The sequence below is a fragment of the Diadema antillarum genome, unplaced genomic scaffold, assembly GCF_040938485.1.
Source record: "Diadema antillarum isolate AM-2024a unplaced genomic scaffold, OU_Dant_1.0 seq00001860_RagTag, whole genome shotgun sequence".
Lineage (NCBI taxonomy): Eukaryota > Metazoa > Echinodermata > Echinoidea > Diadematoida > Diadematidae > Diadema > Diadema antillarum.
This window is the reverse complement of record NW_027272531.1, coordinates 754,911-770,465: the sequence shown is the minus strand read 5'-3', so window position 1 is coordinate 770,465 and position 15,555 is coordinate 754,911. Positions and strand designations below refer to the sequence as shown.

General features: G+C 37.7%; 1 protein-coding gene across 1 annotated transcript in view; it reads right to left on the bottom strand.

Moving 5' to 3' along the window:
* Nucleotides 1-10,492: 10,492 nt before the first annotated feature.
* The window catches only part of LOC139712799 (protein strawberry notch homolog 1-like), a 48,773-nt gene continuing 43,710 nt past the window's right edge, over nt 10,493-15,555 (bottom strand). The window contains exon 29 of the mRNA XM_071624590.1: nt 10,493-10,712. Coding sequence (XP_071480691.1) covers nt 10,630-10,712 — 83 coding nt within the window. The 3' untranslated portion in view covers nt 10,493-10,629. The remainder of the gene's footprint in view (nt 10,713-15,555) is intronic.

Below are 15,555 nucleotides of genomic sequence, written 5' to 3'. Positions count from 1 at the left end.
ATCGACATCATGAAGGTTCCTCACTGAGAGTATACTATCGCTTCATCAGGGAGATTATTATGAGTTCTATGCGTCTCATCACGCGATAAATGAATTCCAAATCAGGGAGGTTTTTATTATCATTCCTCAGTATCAGAATGTAGAGAGAAAAGTCATCTTCTCAGAAAATCTGGAAAAGAACGTGGATATTTTGCAGCTCCGGCATTAGTTATAAAATAATGTGGGGGCTGCGACTCTCGTAATGTAGGCAGGCTATACTGTATGCGATACGCTCTCTGAGATGTCCGCTATGACTAACTTAATCAACTTTCCCGAGTGGTTGTTCTCAAGCCAAGTCTAGTTTGTACTTGATGTGAAGCCCCTTAAAAACGCGGTTACTGCAGTGCATCGGCAAAGGTAACGGATGTATGAAACAAACTTGTAGTACTAGTACATTATAGTAACAACAACGAGCAGGATAAACGTTCGTGCAGTCTACCTCGCCTATAATAGTGTAAAAGTCAAATCCCAAGAAACAGGTGAAAGTCTTAACTGACTTGCACAAGAGAATTATAGAATATGTTTCTAACCACGGGGGCATGTTCTTTCTTTGAGTTAGCATTTTATTTATTTTTTTTTTTTACTTTTGCAAGGTCGGCATAGGCAAGGCCAATTGTAATATCATTTCAATTATTATGGTCATGGTAAAACATTACGGTAGCTATGGTGATAGTGGTCACTGTCAAAGTTGTGGAAGTTTGCAGAGTGAACATAAGTTGTTTCATAATCATTACAACAGAAATAATAACAACAAGGAAAAGTAGAAATAACGCGGTGCGTAATATATGTCCCCGCCGGAAGTAGCATTTAGTAGCAAAATGTACAATATAGGTAAAAAATCAAGGTCAAAGGTCAAAGAAGTCAAAGGTCAAAATTCTGTGTAGAAGTGTTGAAGCCCTCACCTAGTGCCATCACATAAAGCAAACGGAATCGAAATCGGGTTAGAAATGGCGAAGGAGTAGCATTTTGTAGCAAAATGTACAATATAGGTCAAAAAATCAAGGTTACAGGTCAAAGAAGTCAAAGGTCAAAATTCTGTGTAAAAGTGTTGAAGCCCTCACCTAGTGCCGTCACATAAAGCAAACGGAATCGAAATCGGGTTAGAAATGGCGAAGGAGTAGCATTTTGTAGCAAAATGTACAATACAGGTCAAAAAATCAAGGTCAAAGGTCAAAGAAGTCAAAGGTCAAAATTCTGTGTAGAAGTTTTGAAGCCCTCACCTAGTGCCATCACATAAAGCAAACGGAATCGAAATCGGGTTAGAAATGGCGAAGAAGTAGCATTTTGTAGCAAAATGTACAATATAGGTCAAAAAATCAAGGTCAAAGGTCAAAGAAGTCAAAGGTCAAAATTCTGTGTAGGAGTTTTGAAGCCCTCACCTAGTGCCATCACATAAAGCAAACGGAATCGAAATCGGGTTAGAAATGGCGAAGGAGTAGCATTTTGTAGCAAAATGTACAATACAGGTCAAAAATCAAGGTCAAAGGTCAAAGAAGTCAAAGGTCAAAATTCTGTGTAGAAATTTTGAAGCCCTCACCTAGTGCCATCACATAAAGCAAACGGAATCGAAATCGGGTTAGAAATGGCGAAGGAGTAGCATTTTGTAGCAAAATGTACAATATAGGTCAAAGGTCAAGGTCAAAGGTCACGACTGAAATTCTGTGTAGAAGTTTCAAAGCTCCCATGTAGTGCTATCATATAAAGCAAACAGATCAAAATTGGCTCATAAATGACAGAGAAGTAGCAAATTGAAGATTTTGATCACACACGGACGCACACACGGACGGACACACGGACGGACGGACGGACGGACGGACACACGGACACACACACGTACGGAGCCCGTTTCATAGTCCCCTGCTCGAACTCGTTCGGCGGGGACAATAATATTAATAATAATAATAATAATAATAATAATAATAATAATAATGATAATAATAATAACTACTAATGATGTTATTATTATTATTATTATTATTATTACTACTACTACTATTATTATTATTATTATTATTATTATCAGCAGCAGCAGCAGCAGCATCAGCATCATCAGAATCATCAATATCATAATCAATATGTATAACCATCACTGTTGCTGTCACAATTGATATTTTCCTAATTGTCATCATGTTTTAAGATAAAAAGTGTGGCAGTAGTGGTGTTGGTAGTATACAGTAGCAGCACCAGTAATAAAAACAGTTAAACTGCTTGATCATAAATCAGATATAAGCTAAACATCACCATAATACCAGTACTCACCACAGTATGAAACCAACACTGATAGCTAAACAGTAACAGAATGTAAACTTGTAGATAGTTCTTCTTTATTGCATTTTTTCTCAAGATGCATACATAGTGGTACTCCATCTTACCAACTACCAAACCAAAAACAGTCTCAAAAGAGTTTCTGAACACTATACTAACTCCCTGCACTGTTACTTCGCCAAAGTAACATAAATAATACACATCCTCAAACACTGGATGTAGACGAGTGTATCAGTGTGTACAAATACGTGCTTAAATGTTCAACACTCGCAGACACAAACACACACACACACACACACATACACACAGGCATAAACACAGACATACACACATCAATACTCCATGATATCATGAGTGAGCATGAAATATGTATCTTCCAAAAGATAACACCGTACATCTTTTTACAATCGATATGCATAATTCAAACTATTTAAAGGAATGCATCAGCAATTATACTCAACCTGAAAACAACTCCAGATATACAAACTATGGCAAGGTTTGAAGGAACAATGGACAGCACCCTGTGTTATCTTTTTGTTTTGTTTTGTTTTTTTAACAACACCTGTCAAGCTCTCAACATAATGGTATTTCACTAACAAGGCTTCACCTAGGCAATTTATGACAATTTTAAGTTGACAGAAAATAACACACTTATTCACACTTTGGCTAGACAGGTAATAGATTGCATAAACTCTTGCATTGTGCATTTCTCATTAATTATGAAGATGTCAGACAAAGGAGGGGGAAATGGAGAAATCTTTCTCTTTCTGCAGAACTTTGGCCAAAAGGTTGCACTCATTAACCCCTCCTCACTTGGCATTTACAGCACGTGGGGTACAGGTGCATATAAAGTATAGTTGCATTGAAAGTGCAATGAACCAACTATAGCATGCTAAGGGTGAAGGTGATATAAGATCAGACAAAAATGGAGGGGGGGGGGGTACATCAATACAACAGATGAGGAAAGTTTGCAACCTACAACCACCACCAAGGTGAGACAAAACAAAACATCAAAGATTACTTGCTCCCCAACTCCCCTTCACACCCCCCCCCCCAACCTTTAACTGCATTTCAATGCATTCAGTGTTCCTACGACATAAAACATATACATTGTACCTCTTGGTATCTAGGACACACATACATGAATACACCCGCAGTGAGGGTTTGGGCGATGATTTTTAAAAAAAAATCAAAATCAGATGTTTCATTAATATCAGCCTTATATGTTGTCTCATAAGTTTGCAATTCAAACAAGTATAAAAGTTCATCATGAAAGAAAAAGAAAATATTCCAATTTCAACATAAGAGCAAAATTTTTCTTCTATTTTCTTTTTTTTTTTGCATACAAATCAAATCATTTCTTCTGCAGCAGTGTGTGTTTTTCTCCATGAAGACATTCAACACTACTGAATGAACTCTAAAGATTGTAAAAGTTGTCAGATATAAGATAGATCTTGAAAAGTGTCATATCCTTATTCCTTAAGTCTACTATTCCCTTGGGTGGCACTCAATAATCTCATCACTGTTTATTCAGTTACAACTGTACCTGTCAGAGAAAAAGGCATACCTCATAAGCAATGCAAGATGATATCATTACTCAAAACAGGGTCATCACTGTCACTGAATATGGCGCATACACTGTATCTCATTCTTCACTTTTTATTAAAGTTATATAAAATCCGAAGAGTAATAATTACTATCGTTCAATATGGCAGCAAGGAGATCCTCATGCTTGTCAAATACTGTGCTACAAAATTACAAAACTGTCTTTGTTAAGAAGTTCATGCATCACCATGGCCAGCGAGGAAGCAGTGAGTGGCTGTAAGGTTGAAGGATACTCTGCCTGTCTGTAAACAAACCTTGATGCAGCCCCCCCCCCCAAAAAAAAAAAAATGATGGGAAAGAATAAATCAAGCGAGTCTTTCCAATGCCATCGCAGCGTTCATAAACATAACTATCAGATAAACTTGGTTAATAATAGCACTATTTAGATATTGGCCTCTAGCAGGGATTCACTTTTTTCTTTCTCCTCACTTGCCAATCATCTTTGATTACAACGTCCACGTGTTACATAACTCTTTTTCCCACGGAGGCCGAGTCTTTCCACTGTGCAGCGGAACTGGGGTGCTTCAGTCAAAGAGGTGTCGGAAGTGGCCGATCAGATAAGTAGTGACCGGTGCCCGGTAAAAAAACTAACGAAAGATACACACAGGACATGGGGCAATCAATCAAAACATCCCCTAATCAATCAACGTGTCCCTTCCTCTCCAAGAAATCAAATAAAATCAAAACAAAACATAAAAAAAGACTCCCATGCCAAATATGGTATCAGCAAACAACAACAAAATGTGAACAATGGAGGCACTCGTTTGTTTGTGAATTACGACACAGCTAACAGAGTCATTACCTGCAAATATTTAGAACAGGAACTAAAACACATCTCGTCTATGTAATAACAGCATTCTGTGTCTGCCTTTTTCAAAAAAAAAAAGAATTTTATACTTCATTTAACACTCAAGTAAAGAGTACAATACATTTCCTACTTTGCCTTCATGGTGCATAAAACCTGCTGAGGTAAATAATCAATTAAAGTCGTGATTCTGTTTTGCAACACAGAATTTCTAACTTTATTTACATCAATTCACTTTCATTGATGTTTTCCCCCTTTTATTCAAAATGAAACATAACTACTGCAAATAACAACTTGTGCGAACCTACAAATGTAGATATTTCCTCTGGAAAAAAAAAAATATTGCTGATGTGAGATATATTTTCATTTAACGTATGCATGATTTTAAAGTGAGCTGAAATTTAACATACACACTGTATTCCTGATAATATTTCCCCTCAAGAGAATGATGCAAGAGTAGGCCTACCATGAATCAATCTCAACGTCTTGTCTAAAAAATTGCCTTTTACAGTACAGTCAAATCCTGTCCACACACAACTTTTGAAAACAAACTGTGCTGCTTGTGCTTTACAGCGTGTCATGCGAAAGAGAGCACACCTTCTAACTCAACCAAAAATAAGATTGATTTCCAATTTAGATATGGTATGATGATGTTTGATGAACAAACATTAGGTTCATAATGCAGATACCCATGACTGTGAAAGTTGACTGATACTGAGCAAATGAGGAGGCACAGTGCAGGGCTAGGTAGCAATATATTAACACCAGCACTTCTGAAATCACTGGACTGGAAAACAAGGTCACAAACAAAGAAAATCTGAATAAAGATGACCGTTCCTCAATATTTCAAATATCACGATGACTTCCATACAAATGTATTTCCATGGCAACCACAAAGTTTGTCCAAAGGTGCTCAAAGTGATCGGAACAAACTGAAATTAACTTCTTCTTTTTTCAGATTGCAGTTGGAACTAACACAATTTTAAACAGATTGGCTTCTAACCATGTGAACAGGGAGAACTATTTACCAAAATCTGAATACATTCTAAAACTGGTCTGTCTACTGACTTGAAGCTTAAATTTTCTGCCTCTGAGGGAACTCCAAGACTGGCATGTGATTATCCAGCCTACTACTATAGGTCATCACAAAGGTCTGAGACATGGACACTGTCTGTCTGGTGACCGCTGAGCACTCCTGACAGACCCGATTATCTACAGGATATTGAGCTCCGTACACCGCAATCACCGCTGACAAAACGTTTGCACTCGGTCCCAAGAGAGGCTCAGCGGTTATCTCGCTATTTTCTTCTTTTTACAACAGCCTGATGTTTCGCTCGATTAAGTACCCATCCGTTTGATGAATAAGAATCAGCACTAACCATAGATTACTTGTTCTCATAGTTGGAGAAGGAAATGGCGGAAAATGCCTGAAGTCATTGCTGTCTAACGAAGTGACCATAATCAGACACCGTGAAATAACCTGCTCCACTTCTTTTAGTATGCACAGTAACACAGCAGTCTGATTACTAACAGGGGTTTGGAACATACTCTGATGGGACATCAAAAGGACAGATGTAAGTCAGCGTCGGGCTGTGTATAGCCTGTAATCTAGGCGTAGGATGCAGCACTGCCTCTGCAGTAGTGCAAAAAAAAGTCTGATGCGGTGAGACTACGAACAGTGGATGCGCGCGAAGCATCCACCGCCTATATCCACTTATCTTGCTTTATTCATTGCTTTCTTATTATCGACTATGAACCGTTGGCAGCTTTTAGTACGAAAAACTGTCACTGATTCAAAGTCGATAATAAGAAAACAACAACTAAAGCAAGACGAGTGGATATAGGCGGTGGACGCCTCCACTGTTCGTAGTCTCACTGCATCAGACGTATTGCTTAGCAAGGGCAATAGTCTCACCGCATCAGCGCGACATTTAGCATAACAGCACAGACAATACCTGCACCCTCCGCCTAGATTATATACTAGGTTGTACATTGTATATGGCAAACATCTTTTAGGTAGTTATACAAACTATCATCCCAGTAAAGGACATTCTTTATAGAACATACAAAGATTTCATACTTCTTAAAAGCTGCTATACAGTCTTTTGTATGTTTTCAGAAGAATATGGTCCACATAATTTCCATTGTATCATTGACTCCACACTGATATTCCACTATGTTGACAAAATTGGATACTGTAAAATATCCTAAGCTCATAAATGGAACTCAATTCATGATATGGTTACAAGCATGATTGCTGTGGATTCAGAAAAGGATAATTATAAAACTTTGATGATACTTACATATGTATGTACTGGTATACACATTTTATCTTACAGTCACACATTCAGACTAGACCTTAACTGTCATTATATTTCCTCATTATCTATAATGCAAAAGACTTAAACTTTCTTAAATTCACCGTTCGACTGGTTTACTGAAAGAATAAGTGTATGATCATACAGATTATCTGCACGATGGGTAGTATTGAAGGATAAACTTCATGCCTTGTACAGAGTCCTACCATAAGTCATATTTGAGATGTAACAAATATGTACTACTTTTCTCATTAATATACTACTGTTCTGGATATTCTAAAGGTTGCAATGGATGCATTCATGACGAGTGAGAAATTATAATTTTGGCAAGTCAAATGTTTCAAATCCTAACAAAACTGTCAGTCATATACAAACTTATCGTACTTTTATGTACCACACAGATTTTAGGGTGACTACAAAATGCTAAACCCCTAATATGCCCGTACATAACTGTTGTCTGAACATGTCTTGAAAACCGCTCTCCTTTAAATTCCCTCTTCTCGTCCATACTATGCAATGGTCCTGCTCTAGAATTACTTCCATGAAAGTAAACTGAACATATTTCAGGAATGACATTCCTTCAACAAAAATGCAAAAATAAAACAGGCAACTTACCAGGTGTTTGACACATCATAAATGGGGAAATCTCCATAATTCAAATTATAGCAATACACAAATTGTTTAAAAGTCTGTGAAACAACACAATAAAAACTCAGAAAAGTAAATGAGATGTTTTGCAAATACTACTAATAATAATGATAATAATGCACACAAAAGTGAAATTCATCAATTGCAAAGAAAATAGTGTTTTGGCTCCAAGAAAGAAAACAATGTTTCACTGTTCACTAGCATGAGTTGTGAAAGATTTCTCATATGTTATGCCAATAGCACAATTAAGAGTTTCACACACCCAATCCTGTCACTTTCCTAAAGTGCTTCTATTTTTTTTTTCACTTTTGCTTGAAGTAGTTTACCTCCTGAAGAGGGAATTACTACCTTACACAGGGATCAGAAATATTGAATTGCGCAAAAATGAGATAACTTTAAAGAAAATATTTGCAAGGAAAATCATCACAGTAGACTTTTGAGTCATCAAATGACTTTTGAATAAACAAAGGAATATTTTCCTTCAAACAAGAAACAAACACACACACACACACACACACACACACACACACACACACACACACACAGGTAACTTTCCTAACATAGTATCAGGGCCAAGTTCTGCAGTGTTACCATTTAACTGTAAGTTTGTCAGAATACAGTACACCATAAATTGAATTACATGTTAATCTTACAATCACAAGTCACTCTTTAAACTCTGGACAAAGAAGGAAAGTTTCCTTAAAATTCACAAAGTTTAACTGCAGTTAACTTCAACTGAAAGACAGGGGAAAAAATGAATATTGTTCTGCAAACCAACATAGATGAATCAGACCCCATAGACTAAAACTTTTAAATAATTGGAAATACTTAGTTTCAAACTAGAACCCAATATCACACTCCTCCTCAGGGTAAGAACAGCTTTATGTCCCTTGAAAATATTCAGGATTTGTCAACGTTCTGATTAGCTACAATCAGCACATCAAACTAGGACCTCAAACAATATAGCTGGTAGGATAAACACAACTATCAAAGCTGTAAGCATCACAGTGGGTAAATCTATTTTAAACCACTCCCAACACAAAAAGCTAACTGGCTCTGGACTTTGCTATTAAAAAATAACAACAACAACTTCTAAACTTCCCTCTGCACTCATTGTGTAGACCAAAAAATGTATCAAAAAAAAAAAAATCTCTCATGAGCTACATTCAAGCCTCACGTCAAATCAAATTATATCTCACATTCTGGACACTGTCAAAAAGTGGATCAGGTCTTGACCTCCTCCCAGCTGACTGGAGCACCAGGGGGTCATTAGCAAGGCGTTTCATTGATGCCGTTCTGACCGGACTTCCACGAATGGACGGCCAGTCAAAACCGCTTAATACACCTGACAACTACCTCGACACTCGTTTCTCCCCACCATCCTGGCAATGCGACTATGCAAGCCATGCTTTCTGTCTGCCCATCCAAAACATGATCTCCTTCTTTTTCGGTCGGGCGTCAGAACTTGTTGGCAGACAATCAGTATCTGTCTTTCTTTCTGGCCAGAGACGTGCAATTGATCGATCGAGAACGAAGAATAACCCTGTCCGAGCTGACAACATGGCGCTAGGAGTTTGTGATACCCGGCTCGGACAGTGGATAGACGAACCTCACAGTTTGTCCCTGGAAATGGACTGTTTTGTCACACAGACTAATCCAGTTACTCAACACTTTCAATATTGGCATGGAAGGGGAACAAGAAAACCTTGATGCAATGAATCTTATGAGTACCCATGAAGGGAAGGGCATAGCTACCTGACTGTGCTTGGCAAACAGAAATTGCCATCTTTTCCAAACCACCAGTGATCAGGAAGGCTTAATTCATTCCCAATGACCAATTAGTTTAAGGCCACACCACCTGTCCGTTTACTTCTTCTCTTTTCTTTTTCCCCCAAAAATGTCCGCAAAAAGAGATGGATGTTTACAATTAGCCCACGTAGGACTTCAGTCAGTGCTCACTATTCCCTGCAAATTACAAAATGTACGAAAATTGAATAAACCTTAGTTGCTGACCAGGTATGCTACGTCTATAGGCAAAATGAAAATTAACATCATCACACTGCAAGGTACCACATCTTGGGTAAAACAATAATCACTTCACCTCCAATTACACAATCTAATCTTCTTCAAGGTGCATTTGGCTCCTCCTGTGATGTGCTATAAGACTCTCTTCATACTTTCTTCTCACATCAAATCAAATGGTAAATAAACGTATTAATTTGTACATATTAGGGATGACAATCAGAAGAGTAAATGAACATTTCAGAGACTTAAGAGACAACTTGATTTCATGTTTTTAAAAGGAGAAGAAAAAAAAAAAGGACATTATTATTCTGGCCTACTAAATGAAATCACCATTACTATAGCCCAGATAAGGCAAGTGCCGCACAAAGAGGGTGCTTTACAGAGTCTCCAGGTGAAGATATCTTGCTTTCTCATTGTACATCAGCTGCAGAAAAGGAACTAACTTTATATCCTCCTTAGAGTAAACTAAGAATACAGGATTTCTCCCAAGTGACTCACATAACAGGTAGTAGCTTACACCTAGATCTTAATTTTTCATATTCCTCAAAGGTCCTGGCAAGCAAGTCTACTCTCTTGAGCTGTTTGAATCACTCTACAGAGTGAGTTAACACTACTAATTTGTTCATCAAAGACAGCAGGTACAGAGACTGTGACTGCTAGACTTACACAACAGACTAGGACTAGAATAACATCATCTCACAAGACATTTACTCAGCGGATGATGTTCCCTGAAGATTCCTCAGAACTGCCTGTTCTCCAAGACTATTCTTCTCTTCCTCCTGAGATGAAATTTCCAGCAAAAACAATGAATTGTTGTTTGGCTGGTTACCATGGTGACTCTCCCAGCCATCATCCAGGGCTGGGCTACATCCCTCGATGAGTTCTCCTCCACCACTGCAGCCTCCAGGAGCTGGTGACCTGCACCTAGAAGGTTTCTGAGTAGCAGGTGGCATTCTTGGACAGCATGTCCTTGAGGGCAGGCACACAGTTGCTGGGTATGAGGAGTCCTGAAGAAGACAAAATGGAACATGAAAGATGAAAAAAATAAGTGGTTGATGGGACAATGTCATACAGATTATGAAGCCTCTACTTATAATGATAATCATCTTCTTCCTCTCAATGGGCAGATATTACAACTCCAACACCAACATTAACCCGTTGAGGACGGTTTGATTTTGCTACAACGCGCATTTCCCATAGACGCTTGCCTGAGTATACTCAGGACTCGTCCTCAACGGGTTAATGATAATAAACATTACACAACAAAATAGCAAGAAGGAAAAAAAAACAACAAAGAAGAAGAAAAAGCAGAAGGAGGAAAAGAAGAAGAGGAAGAAGGAAAAAAAAGAACATTAAAAAAACAAAGAGGAAAATGTGAGAGAAGAACTAAAAGGAGAAGAAGATGGAGAAGCATAATAGTCAGTTTGCATTCACCTTTTCACTGTGTTCTGGTGTAAAACACTTTGATAATCCCCTCCACAGGAGGATATCGCAATCCCAAAGTAGATTGCTACTTCATGTCACACACACATAGATGCCAACAACGTACATTACAGTTTTGCTGCCTTCTAGGTGCAGAATGCTACACGTACAATTTTGTAAGCAGAGAGGAGAATTGTGGTTTAAAGTGTCTTGATTGAGGGCACAAGAGCTGTTACATGTTTGAACCTTGGTCTGTTTTACTGGAAGAAGAGAATGAAATCCACTTGACCATGCGACCTCCAACTAATTTTGACACTGGACTCTTAAAGAATCAACAAAAGATAGCATCTTCCAATTAAAGGGTCACTATGCACCATGCACAAAATTATTCAGGGCACATACATTATCAGAAAAAGTATTGAATGGTCTTGTTACTACATGATTACGATGATTGTTTAAGACACAAATCCAAAGCTATGTTTTATTCAATGTTGGCAAAACTTTTCTTCACATATACTGTATCATGTCAAATTTGTTAAATACTGAAATCTATGTAGCTTTGAATGAACATCTCAAAGAAGTCATCTTAATCATGAGGTAATGATGCCATGTCTTTCTCATCATCTGTTTCTTCAATCTTTAATTCAACCATCTTTAAAAAAAAGCTTGTCTTCTCAACTGTGGGTGCATTCTGTATGAGCAATTTCAAGGAAATCATTGTCATGCACATTCTTGAAGAAGTTAAAATTTGCCTATGAATGCAAGAAAGTCAATACCTTTGGTGCTTCTGCAAAAAAAAAAAAAACAAACAAACAAACAAACAAACAAGTAAGGAGTTCTGCACCAAAAGGTTGAGAAAATTAATTTCAACAATGCTAATACAGGGCTGCACACTAACCCATTTTTTTTTTCTACTGGTCCGACCTGTCTGGCGGACCAGTAGGTACCCAGTTTTTCCATTTTTTTTTTTTTTTACTGATCTATTCCTGAAGAAAGTTACCGGTCAGACAGTGATTTTTACTGGTCGGGGACCATCGGACCAGTGCCAGTGTGAAGCGTTGGCTGTTACAATATATAGCTGAAGAAAATTGGTTGGTGTTCATGTAATCACAGCTTGCATCATTTATTAATTTTGCACACAATTTTGCTCATCTGTTGCTCTTGTAGTTTTGCTTATAAATGAAAAGTTTTCTTCCGAATACAAAATACCTCCATACTGACTTAATGGTAACAATCAAATCCTTACATAACCGACATGTGACAGAGTTTAATCACCAAATAGATACAAACTTCAGGTTCTTATGCAAGACCTCAGCCACAAAACTTTCAAAACGGTTCAGTGAATTGTTGCTGGGGTATACAGAATATGATATTGGCATCAACATAGCATAGTCATCTGTTCTGTGCTTATGAAGTTCTGTTCTAAATTCCAGATCGCAACGCATACATATAGCACCCTTTCTAATCATCTCCCATAAAATTGAAGTCAACGTTTTTTCATGAAGGCACAAATCAAAGGCACTTCCATCAGAAAAAAAAAAAAAAAAATCCCAAAGCAAAACTTTAGAAACACACTTCATTGATCTCCCTTTCATTTCATGTATCAAGTTGTAGTTTGCTTTTATTTCAAGGTCTCAATTACACTTTCCTGATTCCATCCACAAAATTCCTCCCTTTTGCTTTTGATTTCCTCATCTCTGACAAACAAAGATACTGGCAAAAACTCAGCTGACCTACTAAATGTCTTTAAAATGAGGGGAAAAAACAAATGACCAAAATGAGATCAATATGACAGTGATGGAATTTGAGAAGAGGAACTTGTTTTTGACATAAAATTGTTGTAAATCTATCCACACTGTCAAACAAACAGGTTTTCAAATGACAAATGATATCACTGATCACATGTAGCTGTATGCTCTTGTTTTCTTTGTTACTGGTTTGTTGCTTTATTTCTCTCTTTCTCTTTGCATGTTTTGTGTAAGTCTTTCCTCATTATCATTTTTTTTTCTTGGGGGGGGGGGGGTGGGGCTTGGGGGAGGGACCTCATTTTATTTTTTCTCAAATATTGCATTATCTGAATATCTCCTTCCAATACGAATCCTGTCTTTACCTGACATCTTGGAGGCTCACAAGAACGAATACATTAGTCCTACTTCTGGAATGATGACCTCGCTAGGTTAATACACGATCAGTACTCATTTATTGTAGAATTATACCAGCTCAACTGTACAAGGTCAAATCGAGCATTTACATGGGGAGTGGGTGGGGGGCATACACAAGAACATGATAATGAAATTACACAATCGTAGCCCCTCAAAATGTCACTCTCCAGCAGGAAGATGATTTTATAACAGGGGCAGTGCCTGAATGGGTTCCATTAAACCTTTGGAAGTATTCTTGATCCATCATTGCAACTGCAAACTTCCATGCTAACTTTGATCTCTTCCAACTGGAGTTGCTCATAAACACACACACACACAAAAAAAAAAGATGATTAAATTACCCTTAATATCATTATTTCTCGAGAAGTTTGATGCAGACGCTGCTCTAACTGGGAGAGGACAAATATTTTCCTACACTAGACTGGCTGACGGAGCCAGAGGGGATTCTGAGCTGGGTGGACAGGAGAGCCAATATTTGGGGAAGTCCCCTGAGATCTGATGAATTTGTGTCCATTTAAAGCTGCATTCATATGTGAGTAGATCAAAATCATACACGCATGGGGAGAAACTGCTTATCACATTTTCTCTTGATATGCAGTAAACATAAATCCCGAAATGTTATCATATGGGGTGTTTATATTTCAATTCTCGAACACAAATGGGCCAATGGCAGCTAGGTATATGTGTGATGCCTCTAAAAATTAGACATGTAGTTACTAGTAATAATCAATCACTTGATTGCCTAGCAACAGTTGCATGTGAAAGCAGAAACCCCTTTAATGAGAGGAAGACGCCTCTGAGCATGGCGTGAAAAAAAAAATTAATTAACGGGATCAACCTTCCTTTCCTCGCTGCAAATCCGATGGGTGTGAAAAAAGGGCACGAAAGGACATCCAGTGTTATATCATTCTTTCCTACCAAACCTACTTAGCTTGTACATGTAGTTAAAACAAACAAAAAACAAACAAAAACAAGAAAAAAGTCCCACATATGGCACATCTCTCTGGACCAAAATTTATTGGAACTCTGGAGGAAAGCCCAACAAATCACATGGTCACTGCTCGATACGTGAATGCCAATTACAATGAAGGAGAGGGCCTGAAGGACATCTACAATGGTTTGTAAATGAAGCTCCTTTGTGCAAGAAAGGGCCTGGAAATAAATTATACTAGCACCTGATTTCAGGCTTTTGCCTGAAAACTGGCATCCCTGTCTTTAAAAGAAATGACAAAAAATATTTTAAAAATATTTTAAAAAAGGAAAGGAAATGAGTTGATACCCTTTGGACCAGCTGATTGATCTAAGCCTGCCATCTTGCATGTCTGCACCAATAAATAAGGATTATTTCCTGAATACCGCTCCAATCCCCTGCAGGCAGAGAAGGGAACTAGTGCATAACGATCCAATCAGAGCAAGTATCAAAATAGCCTTTGGGTCAGCAAAACTAATCCCACATTGTAAGCGAAGCAGCTATCTCCAGATTAAAAAAAAAAAGGAAATAAAAGAGACAAAGAAATCAGTGTTGACCTTGTTCTATAGCTTGAAAAACAACAGGATAATAATGAAAAACAAATCGTCATCATCATCATCATTACCATAACAACAGTAATGACAATGATTATAAAGACAAGAATGTATGTTTACCAATTACACAATGTATGCCCATGGGATTGACATTTTAAAAATATTTAAAGGAATTTTGTAGCATGCACAGTAACTCTATGTCAAAAGAGCCACCGCCACACCAAAATGATTTCGTCTTCGAAGCTAATCAGGAAATGAAAATCAACGAACGACATGCATGCAATATGCCATGACTACAAGTTTGGGAACATAAGATTATCATGAAAGCAAAAGGCATGTATTCTCACTATTCATACATGTATGATACCACAGCATCCACTGTTCAACTATCTGCCATTAAATTGTGAAGTTGATCTTGTAATATTCTTGAAGTCTTTCAAATTACAATGTAATTTGCAAAACAAAAACAAACTGCTCTTTCGCCACATTTGACTGTCCTTACCACGACTGTGAACTGCCTGGTTTTCCGTGAATAAAAAGATATAAATTTCACAAGAAATTACCTGAAATGACAACATACCAGGATGCTTTATTTCATTTTGTTCCAAAAAAACATGTCAATTGGTAAGAATATAAAACTTCAATCTATCAAAGCTTCTGAAGTCATGCAACATCGGTTGGCATGGCATTTTGCCAACTACATCACCAGTCTTCCCTCTTCAAATCGGAAGGAGAGTGAAGT